Source organism: Embiotoca jacksoni, unplaced genomic scaffold (assembly GCF_022577435.1).
Source record: "Embiotoca jacksoni isolate LCO1_2020_lvr unplaced genomic scaffold, fEmbJac1.0.p SCAF_42, whole genome shotgun sequence".
NCBI lineage: Eukaryota > Metazoa > Chordata > Actinopteri > Embiotocidae > Embiotoca > Embiotoca jacksoni.
The window spans coordinates 2708009-2721130 of NW_027185395.1; the positions used below are offsets into that span (position 1 = coordinate 2708009).

At 42.3% G+C, this 13122-nt stretch overlaps 1 protein-coding gene across 1 annotated transcript; it reads right to left on the bottom strand.

The window, feature by feature from the left end:
* Positions 1 to 1172: 1172 nt before the first annotated feature.
* Positions 1173 to 12952, bottom strand: fbxw2 (F-box and WD repeat domain containing 2). The gene is made up of 8 exons (XM_069169010.1): positions 12477 to 12952; positions 11299 to 11591; positions 9993 to 10215; positions 8060 to 8254; positions 6692 to 6825; positions 6494 to 6580; positions 5280 to 5449; positions 1173 to 3101 (listed from the first exon to the last, which is right to left on the bottom strand). The coding sequence occupies exons 2-8, from the start codon at positions 11563 to 11565 to the stop codon at positions 2813 to 2815; spliced, it is 1365 nt and encodes a 454-aa protein (XP_069025111.1). The 5' UTR covers positions 11566 to 11591; positions 12477 to 12952; the 3' UTR covers positions 1173 to 2812.
* Positions 12953 to 13122: the final 170 nt, after the last annotated feature.

A 13122-nucleotide genomic window follows, 5' to 3' on the forward strand; every position in this document is an offset into this window, starting at 1 on the left:
GAAGACCATATGCTGGTGCAGTGGGCCCTGGGTTCCTTCTGATGTATGACAATGCTCGGCCTCATGTGGCTGGAGTGTGTCAGCAGTTCCTGCATGATGAAGGCATCGATGCTCCGGACCGGCCCGCCCGTTCCCCAGACCTGAATCCAATCTAGCACATCTGGGACATCGTGTCTCGTTCCATCGCAGCACAGACTGTCCAGGAGTGGACTGATGCTTTGATCCAGGTCTGGGAGGAGATCCCTCAGGAGAACATCCGTGGTCTCATCAGGAGCATGCCCAGGCGTTGTAGGGAGCGATACAGGCATGTGGAGGACACACACACTACTGAGACTCATTTGGACTTGTCTTGAGGAATTTCCACAGAAGTTGGATCAGCCTGTGATCTGATTTTTCTACTTTTATTTTGAGTATGATTCTGAATCCAGACCTCCATGGATAATGATTTTGATTTCCATTGATCATTCTTATGTTATTTTGTTCTCAACACATTCCACTATGTAATGAATAAAGATTTTCAACTGGAATATTTCATTCATTGAGATCTAAGATGTGTTATTTAAGTGTTCCCTTTATTTTTTTGAGCAGTGTAGTTTCCATCCTTGTCCCTTGTGTTCAGTGAGTTCTCCAGATTCTCTGAATCTTTTAATGATCTTATGAACTGTAAATGATGAAATCCACTAATTCTTTGTAGTTTTATGTTGAGGAACATTATTCTTAGATTGTTGCACTATTTTCTCACAGTCTTTCACAGAGTGGTGAACCTCTCCCCATCTTCACTGCTGAGAGACTCTGCCTCTCTGAAATCATCTTTTTATTCCCAATCATGGGATCTGTTGCCATGGTAACCTGATTAGTTGTCAGATGTTCCACCAGGTGTTTTAATCCTCTTTACACAACTTTTCCAGTCTTTTGTTGACCCTGTCCTAACTTTTTTTTAAAGATTTGCTGTCATCAAAGCCAAAACGAGCAGATATTTTTCATAAAACAACACAATTTCTCAGTTTCAACATCTGATATGTTCTCTTTGATCTATGTTCAATAAAATATGGCTTTATATGATTTAGAAATCATCACATTGTGCTTTTCATTTCCATTTTACACAACATCCAAACTTTTTTGAAAAGGAGTTGTAAACCTGCACGATAAAAATCAAACCAGACATAACTGGGTGCATTTGCCACTTATTTATTTGAAAGACTGCAGTTTTGAACTAGATTGGAGATGGATGAAGAGCTATGACAGTGCAGCAGATTTGGTGAAATAAAACACTGTGCGGTGCTTGAATGCAATGAAATCAACTCTGAAAAGATACGTGAACCAAACTCTCTCTGTCCCGTTTCAATATGTCACTTTATATACAAGTGGTATTCTTGTGTTTGATGTGAATCGACTACTGCAGGGAGGATATAATGCAGTATAATGGCCAGACAACAGTCAGAATACAGTATAGTGGTGGTGTTTTAATTAGATTTGAAAAACCTAAAGTGAAGACATTCTGTGCAGTTATCTGTGTGAAGAACAGAGTCTGTGTACGAGAAAAACACATCAGCCATAAATGAAGTCTAATACATGTGAGTACATTTGGATACATCGGTGATCCGCCAACGCAAAGGACGACGCCACTGAAGATTTGGGGATAAGTTCTCGTTACAATTTCCATTTTGCAGAAGCAGAAAGCCCGACTGAAACATGATGTTCAGAACGAGGCGTGTTTCACACAGTTTCTCTCTTTATGGCAGGAAACCTTCGATTCAGGATTTCTTTAGTCTAAAATCGTAATTACGCTCCGAACCGACTTCTTGCCAAGTCGCTTCCTCAGCTGTGCGAAGTGTTGAGGCCTTTTTACAAAAATAAACCTGATGTTGAACGCAACAATTCATAAAAGCTGTTCACTGAGCGAGTCCGTCAGGTAGAGAGCTATAAAATTACAGACATCTTGGACTGTTTGAACAGTAAATATGAAAAATTGAACATAAAGGTAAGCTTCCCAACGCAGTCATCGCCTCGCTGCAATGTGCTGCAGTCATCAGGATTCTAGTGTGTAACATCAAATGAACTGAAAAGGCACATGACATTTCTCACGCTGACATGTAAATCAGACATCCCTCCGAAGAGCCTGTTCAGAGGAAGGACACGAACCCGCCGGCGTGCCGAACGCGTCTCGCCTTCCTCGGGATGGTCCGAGCACCTCTGGGAACATCTGTCTTCGTATCGCCGTCTGACGTCAAAAGGAGGAGCTCTCCTTTATTTACACAAACTGATTTAAGGCAACGCTGCTGTTCTTCGAGGACACCAACGCTCCAGCGAGTCGGCTCGGCGACGGGTGCGTTCGAGGTACAAGCGCGCGCGACGTAATCTTATCGCGGTAAGAAAAGCTCGGCCGGAGATGGCACCCGATGACGAGACGATGGTTCAACGTCGGCTACAAACATTCTGGCTGCACAATGCTAAACTGACCGAAGAGCAAAACTACCAAAAACATGTATTCCTCCATATTTAAGTCCTTCACAGGAGAATTTCTATGCGTGTTTGATGCAGTTTTTTTTTTTTTTTACATCGACGACACGTGGTGGTCTGAGACCAGCAGCGAGTGCCGGTCCGGCACCCAGTTCAGCACATCAGTAAGAGTTTCACGATCTTCCTTCGTCTCCCGTTTCCATCGGTGAATGTTCGTGTGTCTGGAGGAGCGCTGGATGCTGAGGAAGAAAACTAAAGTCTCTGGTCCATGCATGATCTATCTTGGCAGTTAAGATTCATTTATTCTGTAGCACAGATGGTGGCAGCAGTCTCTGGTCGGGAGGCCTCGCTCCTATCCGTTCTCCTTCCACAGTACTAAATGAATGCTATGGTCGGGCATGCTGGTAGCGAACACCAGTCCAGAGTCATTGTCGGCGTCCAGGCCGTTGAGCCACGCGGTCACTCCGGCCAGGAAGCTGGATCCTCGTTTGGACTTCCTATAGGCCGGTAGAGGCCAGCGGCCCGAGATGGCCTCTGTCCTTAAGTCCATCACATACAGGAAGTGGTTGTCGAAGAGGAGCGCAAACACCTCGCCGAAGCTGAGCAGCGACAGGTTGGCTGGGTCCTGTGTTTTTATCACCCTGGAAACACAAACACAAACACAGGCTGCGTTCAGAGACAAGCAGGACGGTCAGACTTCTCTGCTCCGAACACACGATCCACACACGAACCTGCTGGTTCTGGCAGGCGTTTACGCCTCCTAGTTTGTTTGTAAAATGACCTGTTTACATGTGTTTACTCCTAGTTTGTTTGTAAAATGACCTGTTTACATGTGTTTACTCCTCCTGGTTTGTTTGTAAAATGACCTGTTTACATGTGTTTACTCCTAGTTTGTTTGTAAAATGACCTGATTACATGTGTTTACTCCTCCTGGTTTGTTTGTAAAATGACCTGTTTACATGTGTTTACTCCTAGTTTGTTTGTAAAATGACCTGTTTACATGTGTTTACTCCTCCTGGTTTGTTTGTAAAATGACCTGTTTACATGTGTTTACTCCTAGTTTGTTTGTAAAATGACCTGATTACATGTGTTTACTCCTCCTGGTTTGTTTGTAAAATGACCTGTTTACATGTGTTTACTCCTAGTTTGTTTGTAAAATGACCTAATTACATGTGTTTACTCCTCCTGGTTTGTTTGTAAAATGACCTGTCTACATGTGTTTACTCCTAGTTTGTTTGTAAAATGACCTGTTTACATGTGTTTACTCCTCCTAGTTTGTTTGTAAAATGACCTGTTTACATGTGTTTACTCCTCCTGGTTTGTTTGTAAAATGACCTGTTTACATGTGTTTACTCCTCCTAGTTTGTTTGTAAAATGACCTGATTACATGTGTTTACTCCTCCTGGTTTGTTTGTAAAATGACCTGTTTACATGTGTTTACTCCTAGTTTGTTTGTAAAATGACCTGATTACACGTGTTTACTCCTCCTGGTTTGTTTGTAAAATGACCTGTCTACATGTGTTTACTCCTAGTTTGTTTGTAAAATGACCTGTTTACATGTGTTTAATCCTCCTGGTTTGTTTGTAAAATGACCTGTTTACATGTGTTTACTCCTAGTTTGTTTGTAAAATGACCTGTTTACATGTGTTTACTCCTAGTTTATTTGTAAAATGACCTGTTTACATGTGTTTAATCCTCCTGGTTTGTTTGTAAAATGACCTGTTTACATGTGTTTACTCCTAGTTTGTTTGTAAAATGACCTGTTTACATGTGTTTACTCCTAGTTTGTTTGTAAAATGACCTGTTTACAGGTGTTTACTCCTAGTTTGTTTGTAAAATGACCTGTTTACATGTGTTTAATCCTCCTGGTTTGTTTGTAAAATGACCTGTTTACATGTGTTTACTCCTAGTTTGTTTGTAAAATGACCTGTTTACATGTGTTTACTCCTAGTTTGTTTGTAAAATGACCTGTTTACAGGTGTTTTCAGCATCCGTCACCGTGTTCCTCAATCTGAGTCCAATTTTTTGTCTGGAACACATTTTAGTTTACACTCCCGTTGTTCATGAGCTGAAGTAAAAAGATTTTAGACTCGAACAGGTGATAACGGCTGCGGTTACCATGCCAACTGCACGCTCTCTATTCAAACGACTGGACTGAGATATGATAAAACTACAGACTTTAGAGCCTTTTATGGTGAGCGGTCCAAAACACACCTGTACAATAATCACACAGCTCAACCAGAACCACCTGTCAGGTGGAAGGATTCTCCTCCAAAGGTGAAGAGCTCACAACACATTAGCTTTGAACTAATTTGTAGTTAAAGTTTGAGAAACAAACCTTTAATTGTGAAGAACTCGTCTTCGATTTTTACATCAATTCATGAAAAATATCAGCAAAAACAGTGTTTGCGTGTTTGTTGTTTAGTTTGTAAGATCCGGTTGATCTGGAGAGAATCTTCTATATTTCTGTATAGATATGAACCTAAAACATGATCAGAAGTCCTGAAATAGATCAAGAAAACCCCGTTAAACAAATGGTAATTTATTGATTATAGAACATGATCCAATATTATAGATGTGGCTGCAGTGATAAAACCTGCAGATGTTTCAGGTCATATTTCTACAGAAATATAGAAGAAAGGTTTACAAAGCGTCTGATCTCCCGTTAAGTTGTCGCCGTTTCACGACTCTTAAAGCTGAAACTGGTTCCAATCTATCAGGAACTGGGAGGCTCGTGGTTTCCTCCGTTCAAACAGTAGCAGCTCTGTTTTTCTGATTCTCTACTCGGAGTACTCGGTGACATGTTTTGCATATTTTACCTGAGAATCTCAAAACTGGCAAAGTCCCACTGATAGACTCCGAGGTCGGAGCTGCAGACGATGTAGCGTCCGTCAAACTGCAGGCGTGGCTGGAGGCTGATGCTGCGGTCCTCCGACACCGACAGCGTCTTCAGACACTTACAGTTGATCTCTCTGCCTAACGGCCAGACCTGCAGAGGGACGCAGTGTTAGCGCCATCTTATGGTCCGGTACAGCAGCAGGTAGAACGGCAATGAAGTCGTGAAGCTGCTTTTCGTATTTTGTTTTTACAACCCCGTTTCCAAAAAAGTTGAACCGCTGTGTAAAATGTAAATAAAAACAGAATGAAGTGATTTGCAAATCGTGCAGCTCTGAAATCAGTTTTCCACTTCACCTCAGTCCATCTTCAATGATCTCAGGTCCAGAGAAGGTGGCGGTGTTTCTGATCATGTTTCTGTCTGATTCTTTGAATCTTTTAATGATATTATGAACCGTAGAAGATTAAATCCACTAATTCTTTGTAGTTTTACGTTGAGGAACATTATTCTTAGATTGTTGCACTATTTTCTCACTCAGTCTTTCACAGAGTGGTGAACCTCTCCCCATCTTCACTGCTGAGAGACTCTGCCTCTCTGAAATCATCTTTTTTACACACAATCATGTTGCTGATCTGTTGCCGATTAGTTATCAGATGTTCCTTTACATAACTTTTCCAGTCTTTTGTTGACCTTGTCCCAACTTTTTCAAAGTGTGTTGCTGCCATCAAATTAAAAATTAGCCTATATTTTTTATAAAACAATAACATTTCTCAGTTTCAACATTTGATATGTTGTCTGCGGTCTGTTTTCAATTAAATATGAGTTTATGTGATTTTCAAATCATTGTGATTTGTTTTTCTTTACATTTTACACAGCATCCCAACACTTTTGTAAACAGGTTGTTAAAATTTGTGCTGAATATGTGTTCTTTTCTCTCAACAGATACCAGCAAACCTCATGTCATTTGAATGAGAGCAGAACTGAGCCATCTTTTTATACCCAATCATGTGACTGACCTGTTGCTATGGTAACCTAATTAGTTGAGATGTTTTTTTTAACACAACTGTTATTTTTGGTCTATTTTTAATTAAATATGTGTTTGTGATTTCTGTTTTCATTCTACTTTACACAGCGTCCCGACTTTTTCAGAAACAGGGTTGTAATTGACCACGACAAACACTGGAGGGGGGACATTACCTTAATTTCATACTTATCAGCACTTAGCAGGATGCAGTCACCGGGACTGTGCACCACCGACTCCACTTCACTCTTCTGCAGAATCACCTGATGACATGAAAACACACGAGAGGATGAGCCACAAACTAGAACTCTGTTTGTTTATTGTTAACACAGAGAAACACGATGAAGTGTGCTGACTCAGCGAGTTGGACCGACCTTGGTGACCCACTCAGTGTGTCCAGTCAGAGTGTTGAGACACGCTCCAGCAGACAGAGCCCACACCTTCACAGAGAAGTCTGCAGAACCACTGACCAGCACGTCCAGCTCATCGTTGTAGTCCACACTGAAGACTGAGCGCACGCACGCGCGCGCGCACACACACACACACACACACACACACACACACACACACACACACACACACACACACACACACACACACACACACACACACACACACACACACACACACCATTTGGGGTCTGACAGTTGTTGAAGTGTGTCCATGTGTCTCCACAGAGAGTTTGTTTTTGCCACTGACAGTCTCAGTAATAGAATTGTCGTTGTGAACAAAATGGAAAAAGTCCCTACATACACGGAAAAGAAGTTTTGCTCAACATTACATCCACTCTGTGTGCAGCAGCTTTTGTCTTTAGTAAAAAGTGCTTTTGTAAAGGATTTCTCACTCCACTTCTTCCACTTCTAAAGACTCTTCCCGGTCGAAACATTCCCTGCAGAGCTGACTGTGTCCACGGTGCAGTGCTGGACAGACAGTCAGCATCCATACATCATATTAACAATCTGAGCTGCTCAGTGGAAAAAAACAAGCACACACATTTGACAGTGCAAATCAAATGCCCAAGAGCATGACGTTACACTACGTTACATTAAATTATATTACGTTACAGTCTCTCAGTGCTGAATAGTTTGAAGTCCCCAAATGACACAAAATGTTGGGAAAACAGGGCCGAGTTTAGAAAATAGCAAAGCTTCCCTTTATTGTTGATTATTATCGTGTTACATCATTAAAAAAATAACGCCACATAACATTTGATTCATCTGGACAACTGCAATATTGTGACTATTAGTTTGTCAGGGAGCAAAACAGAAGTCACCCAGTGGTTCATATGCCTTAAAAATGTGTTCAATAGGTGTATATATATATATATGTGTGTGTGTGTGTGTGTGTGTGTGTATGTTCTACAACTCCATCCGACATTCGTCGACATGCAGAGCTGCTGGTGTCGGTAATTTAGGATTTGACTGTGGTGTTTTAATCTGTGTTCCAGAGCTCAAAAACTCATCTGGTGAATACAGTTTTATCATAAGCAGCCAGAATAAAGGTCAGAGATTCAAAATAAACCCGTTGTATTAGGTTTGCACTGAGCAGATGCAGACTTGTCCGTTAACGAGTGAAGAACAGACTGAAAGCTCAGATGTTCTCGTCTTTATCTTGATGCTGAACGAATGCTTGACGTCGTTGTTTACGTTTATTTAGTGAGTGATCTGATCTGTGAAGCTCACTGCGTCTCCTCTGAATGACGTGGTGGCGTTTATAACCCAGAACAGAGTGTTTCTACCAACCTGCTCCTGTGTGGCCACGGAACTGCTGGATTTTAGCACCTGTGCTCCACTCCCAGCATGCAATAGTGTTGTCGAAGGACCCCGTCACCAGCTTCTGTTCATCAAACTTCACTGTGGCGCAGGTGTGTGTCTGGATCCCATAAATACACTGTCCAGTGCGCACATCCCATAATTTGGCAGAGAGATCATCAGAACCTGAAAAATAGGAAGGTAGCATGTTACTGCTGCAAGCTCTGATATGTATCACGCCATATATTACTCATATATCATTCTATTTATCACTTCATACATCACTCCATATATCACTTCATACATCACTCCATATATCACTCCATATATCACTCCATATATCACTCCATATATCACTTCATACATCACTCCATATATCACTCCAAATATCAATGCATATATCACTCCATATGATGGAAAAAAATATTTGTCTCTTCCTCTTGTTTGCATTGTGGCTCCGAAAAGTCTCTTTTGTTGTCTGTCTTATTTGCAAGTGATTCCTTTATTGTTTTACTTTCCGCATCTAATTGACGACTCCCCTGTGTCGTTATCTTGTTACCTGCAACCAACTCTGTATTACCATACGAAAGTAGATACAAAGGAATTGGGGGTAACTGTCAACTGTTTGTCACACTGTATAGAAGCTGCCCTATGGAGGAGATCTGGGAGCATTGCTGGACACCTCTCTTTGAGGGTGCAGGTATTTGCTCCTTCTTGCAAGAATAAATGTCCGATATGTTTGATTTTGAATACAGCCTCTGAGTAATTTTTCTAACACCATATATCACTCCACATATCAATACACATATCAACGCTTGTATCACTTCACATATCACTCCATATATCACTGCATATCAATGCATATATCCCTCCGTATATCACTCCACATATCACTCCACATATCACTCCACATATCACTCCACATATCACTCCATATATCACTCCGCATATCCCTCCGCATATCACTCCATATATCACTCCACATATCACTCCATATATCACTCCACATATCACTCCATATATCACTCCATATATCACTCCACATATCACTTCATATATCACTCCACATATCACTCCACATATCACTCCATATATCACTCCACATATCACTCCACATATCACTCCATATATCACTCCACATATCACTTCATATATCACTCCATATATCACTCCACATATCACTTCATATATCACTCCACATATCACTCCATATATCACTTCATATATCACTCCACATATCACTTATCACTCCATATATCACTCCACATATCACTCCACATATCACTCCATATATCACTCCACATATCACTCCACATATCACTCCATGTGATTTGGTGCATAAAATGAAATTGCACTGATGCTAATCAAAGAGCATGATTATTACGTGGTTGTCTCGGACTGGTCACAATAAAAAGCCACAAAACACAACGTCGCAGATGGAAGAAGAAGCGTTTGATGGGCAGGTGGGTGAGTCATCTTGGCAAAGATGAAATGCTCACAAACAAAAAACATATCTTACAAGATATCTAACTTCAACTCCTGAAAGCTCTTTGTGTTGTTTTGTCCTTCACGTCTGCACCACCCGCCACTACAGACGCTTTCTGTTCACCAAATAACCAAAGCAGTTGTCCACAGCTACATCACATCACTCCCAGCACACCGCCTTTCATCTCAGACACACTTCCTGGTCTCATCCTTCCACTTCCTGTCTCAGGTGTCCATTGAAGCAGTGGCTTGAGCTTCCGTGGGCTAAAGAGACTCCTTCCCATCTCTGAGTACATCTATAGAGAAGTTCACGTTGATATCAGGAGAATCGCTGAGTGCAGCGTCAGAAAGAAAGCTTCAGTGTAACGTGGTCACAGTTTCCCCGACAGCCAAGAGGACGTTCGGCCTCTGGACGCAGCGGGAGTCGGATCAGGCGTACCTGTACAGAGGAGGCCGTCCTTGTAGTAGAGCGCGTAGACTCGAGCGCTGTGGCCGATGAGGGACGACGTCTCGAAGGCCTCTTGGTCCTTCAGCTGTATCATCCGCAGTTTGGCCTTCAGGTAGACGCCCTTCCAGTGCGACGCGTCCGGGATGGACTCATCAATTCTCCAGCCCAGCTCCCGACACACACCCTGCCACACCTCCGTGCACGAGCTGATCACCTGCAGACACACACACACACACACACACACACACACACACACACACACACACACACACACACACACACACACACACACACGCTGCACTGATACACTACCTGCTGGGTTCATCATGGCAAAGTGAATTATTGGTGACTTTTGTTTCTACAATCACATCAGTGACAGACATCAGAAACAATCATGGAGTCCTCACTGAGGACGTCCCTCCTTCATGGACGTGTTTCTTCTCTATTAGTCATCAAACCACATCGCTGCACTCTCATGTCATATTAGTCACCATTTTTGATTGTCCTGCATGACGTGATGGCCGGACGAACTCATTTAACATCATTTAATCACTTTCAGGTTGTTTTTTGTAGCTCAGAATATTTCATTAGTCTTTATATAATATTTGGCTGATATGACCAGTTTAATTATTGGATGTGAAGCTGTTAACCAGTCTCTCTCTCAACAATTCCATTTTTCATACAATTATTCAACTATTCATTCACCTGATGGGACATATTATTGTGTGATGATAAAATAAATGTCGGTTTAATCAGTCGATGTTGGCCTATCACATATTTCTGCATCAGTGTGGTCAAATATAAAAAAAAAATATTTTTTTTACACAACACGCTGTAGAGAATGATGCTTCTATTTAATTCACAGTTATTGATGGCAACAACATCCCATAATATGGAAGTTCACCGTTCCAGCGCCCTGATGTCACTGAGGACAATGAGATTTATGTGTAACCTGTAAAATCTCCGTTACATATCTTTGTCACCTGTGTTTGATTTGGATTTCACGTATTGGTTGATATGCTGGTTATTAATCATAATCTTGATTACTGAACGATAAATATCAGCTTGTTATCAGTGAGTTTGGACGACTGCAGGTAGAAGCAGCTCGTATACATCCCATAAATCCGGCACTGTTCTGACCAAACCGTGTTCCTTTAATACGGGAACGACGCAGAGAACTTCAGGTTCAGCGGCAGGTCGACGGAGTCTCGCTGCTTTTATCAGCAACTGAGAGAGACGGACCAAAAAAAACAAGCACCCACAAACATGAAGAAGATGTCCGGCGGCTCATATTCACCTTGTTCCACTGTTTGCACACCAGGCAGCAGGTGAGCAGCGTCTGAGGGTCCAGCCAGCGCAGCAGGTAGAAGGCCAGCTCCAGAGGAAGCAGGCGCAGGAAGTCCCGTTTGAGCAGCGTCTCCAGCCCGTTGGACAGATGACGGAGCTGCACGGCGCCGCTCAGCGAGATCAGCTGGTCCAGGGACTGGATGCGCTGCTGGTCGTTCAGAGTGAGGAAAGCGGCGGAGACCGACTGGAGCCACCCGTCGAAGGCCGCCTTCTCCATGGGCACATGAGAGCGACCTGCAACACCTGCAGGAGCAGCACACGGTCGGGCTTCAGAGTGGTGTTTAAACACAAACATCTGGAGCGGCCGCGGCGGACTTATCGGATCAATAATGAAGAGACGTCTTCTGATTAATATTCATATCTCAATCAAAAGCCTAAAGAAACCGAATTTAATGTAGAAAAAAAGGTGAAATTTTAGAGGTTACAACGCATGAACGATGTTTTATAACTGATTAAAAGTTATAAAAGACACTGAATGTTTTGAATGTTTACAATATAATACAAAACACATCAACCACTTCAGTGAGTGAATGTCTTGCGACCACAGTTTAGTTTTAATTTCATCAGGACTGTCGGTGTTTGTCACGTAATTGAAATCTCTTGAATCATCATAATAATAATAATAATAATACATTTAAATTAAATGACCCAGGACATCATCATAACAACAGCAATGACAGCTCTGAGATTCATTCGTTTTTTAACTTAGCTGAGAATAAATTGTTATGAAACTTCATAATATCCGACTGATCATTTATATGTCAGAAACATTTGTTGGATAAAAGCCGGTTTCGAGACTTTTTCTTATTCTGAGTGACTTATTCTTTAGAGAACACTGAAATATATCTGGAGAACATTTAACATGAAGCAGGAACTAAACTGTTTACGAGACAACAACATATCAAACTCTGACAGCTGATGTCCGTTTCATTTATTATTATTAATACATCTGAATGACTTTGAGGAGCATTTGCTCCTGTTTAAGCTCTCTGCTAGTTAGCAACTTTTACAGCTAACGGTAGCTCAACAAGATAACACAGTAGGTTAGCGCCATCCAGACAATCGATGCACGGCAGCTTCTGGTACACGAAATGACATTTGAAATGTAAACTCAAAATGTCCACCAACCGGAGAGTTGAAGGGAGTTTCTTTATCGGCACTTGCAGGCTCAGTGAGTTCACATAGCGGAGTTAGCTGCTGGAAGCTAACCTGCTAGCATCACAGCTGAAAGGATTGTTTTAGCTCCGCGGCTAATGTTAGCTAACCGCCGTGATGAGCTGACGTCATGCTGTTTCTGATTCACATGTTTCTGACCCAGTCGTCCTGGTTCCGTTTCCACAGCGCGGGTGTTTTAGGTGATAAGGGGGAAGGATAGCAGCGTCTGACAGCATGTAAACCAGAGTATAATGGAAACGCTGTTGCAGTGGTGGTTTCTAAAACCTCAGTACGACCTCACAGGTGTTTGAATCTCCTCCCAGAAAACACCGCGCGGGCACGAGACATGTGGAGAACCCTAAGGAGCGCGGCTGCATTTCTTCCGTATGAATGTGACACACTGACACGCTGTTTCTGCTTCTTCTTCGTAAACTCACTGGCATGTTTTGCAATGACCTAGCCTGCCTGGAAGACAACGCTGCGGACAAAATATTAAGACGTCGGGTACGGTAGCTTCCGGTGTCGCACAGAATATGGAACGGTGTGCCAAACCGGGCCTCGTTTGCTCAATGGTTCCGCTAAGGAAGTATAAAGGCTGGGGAGAGCCTGGTGGATGTAT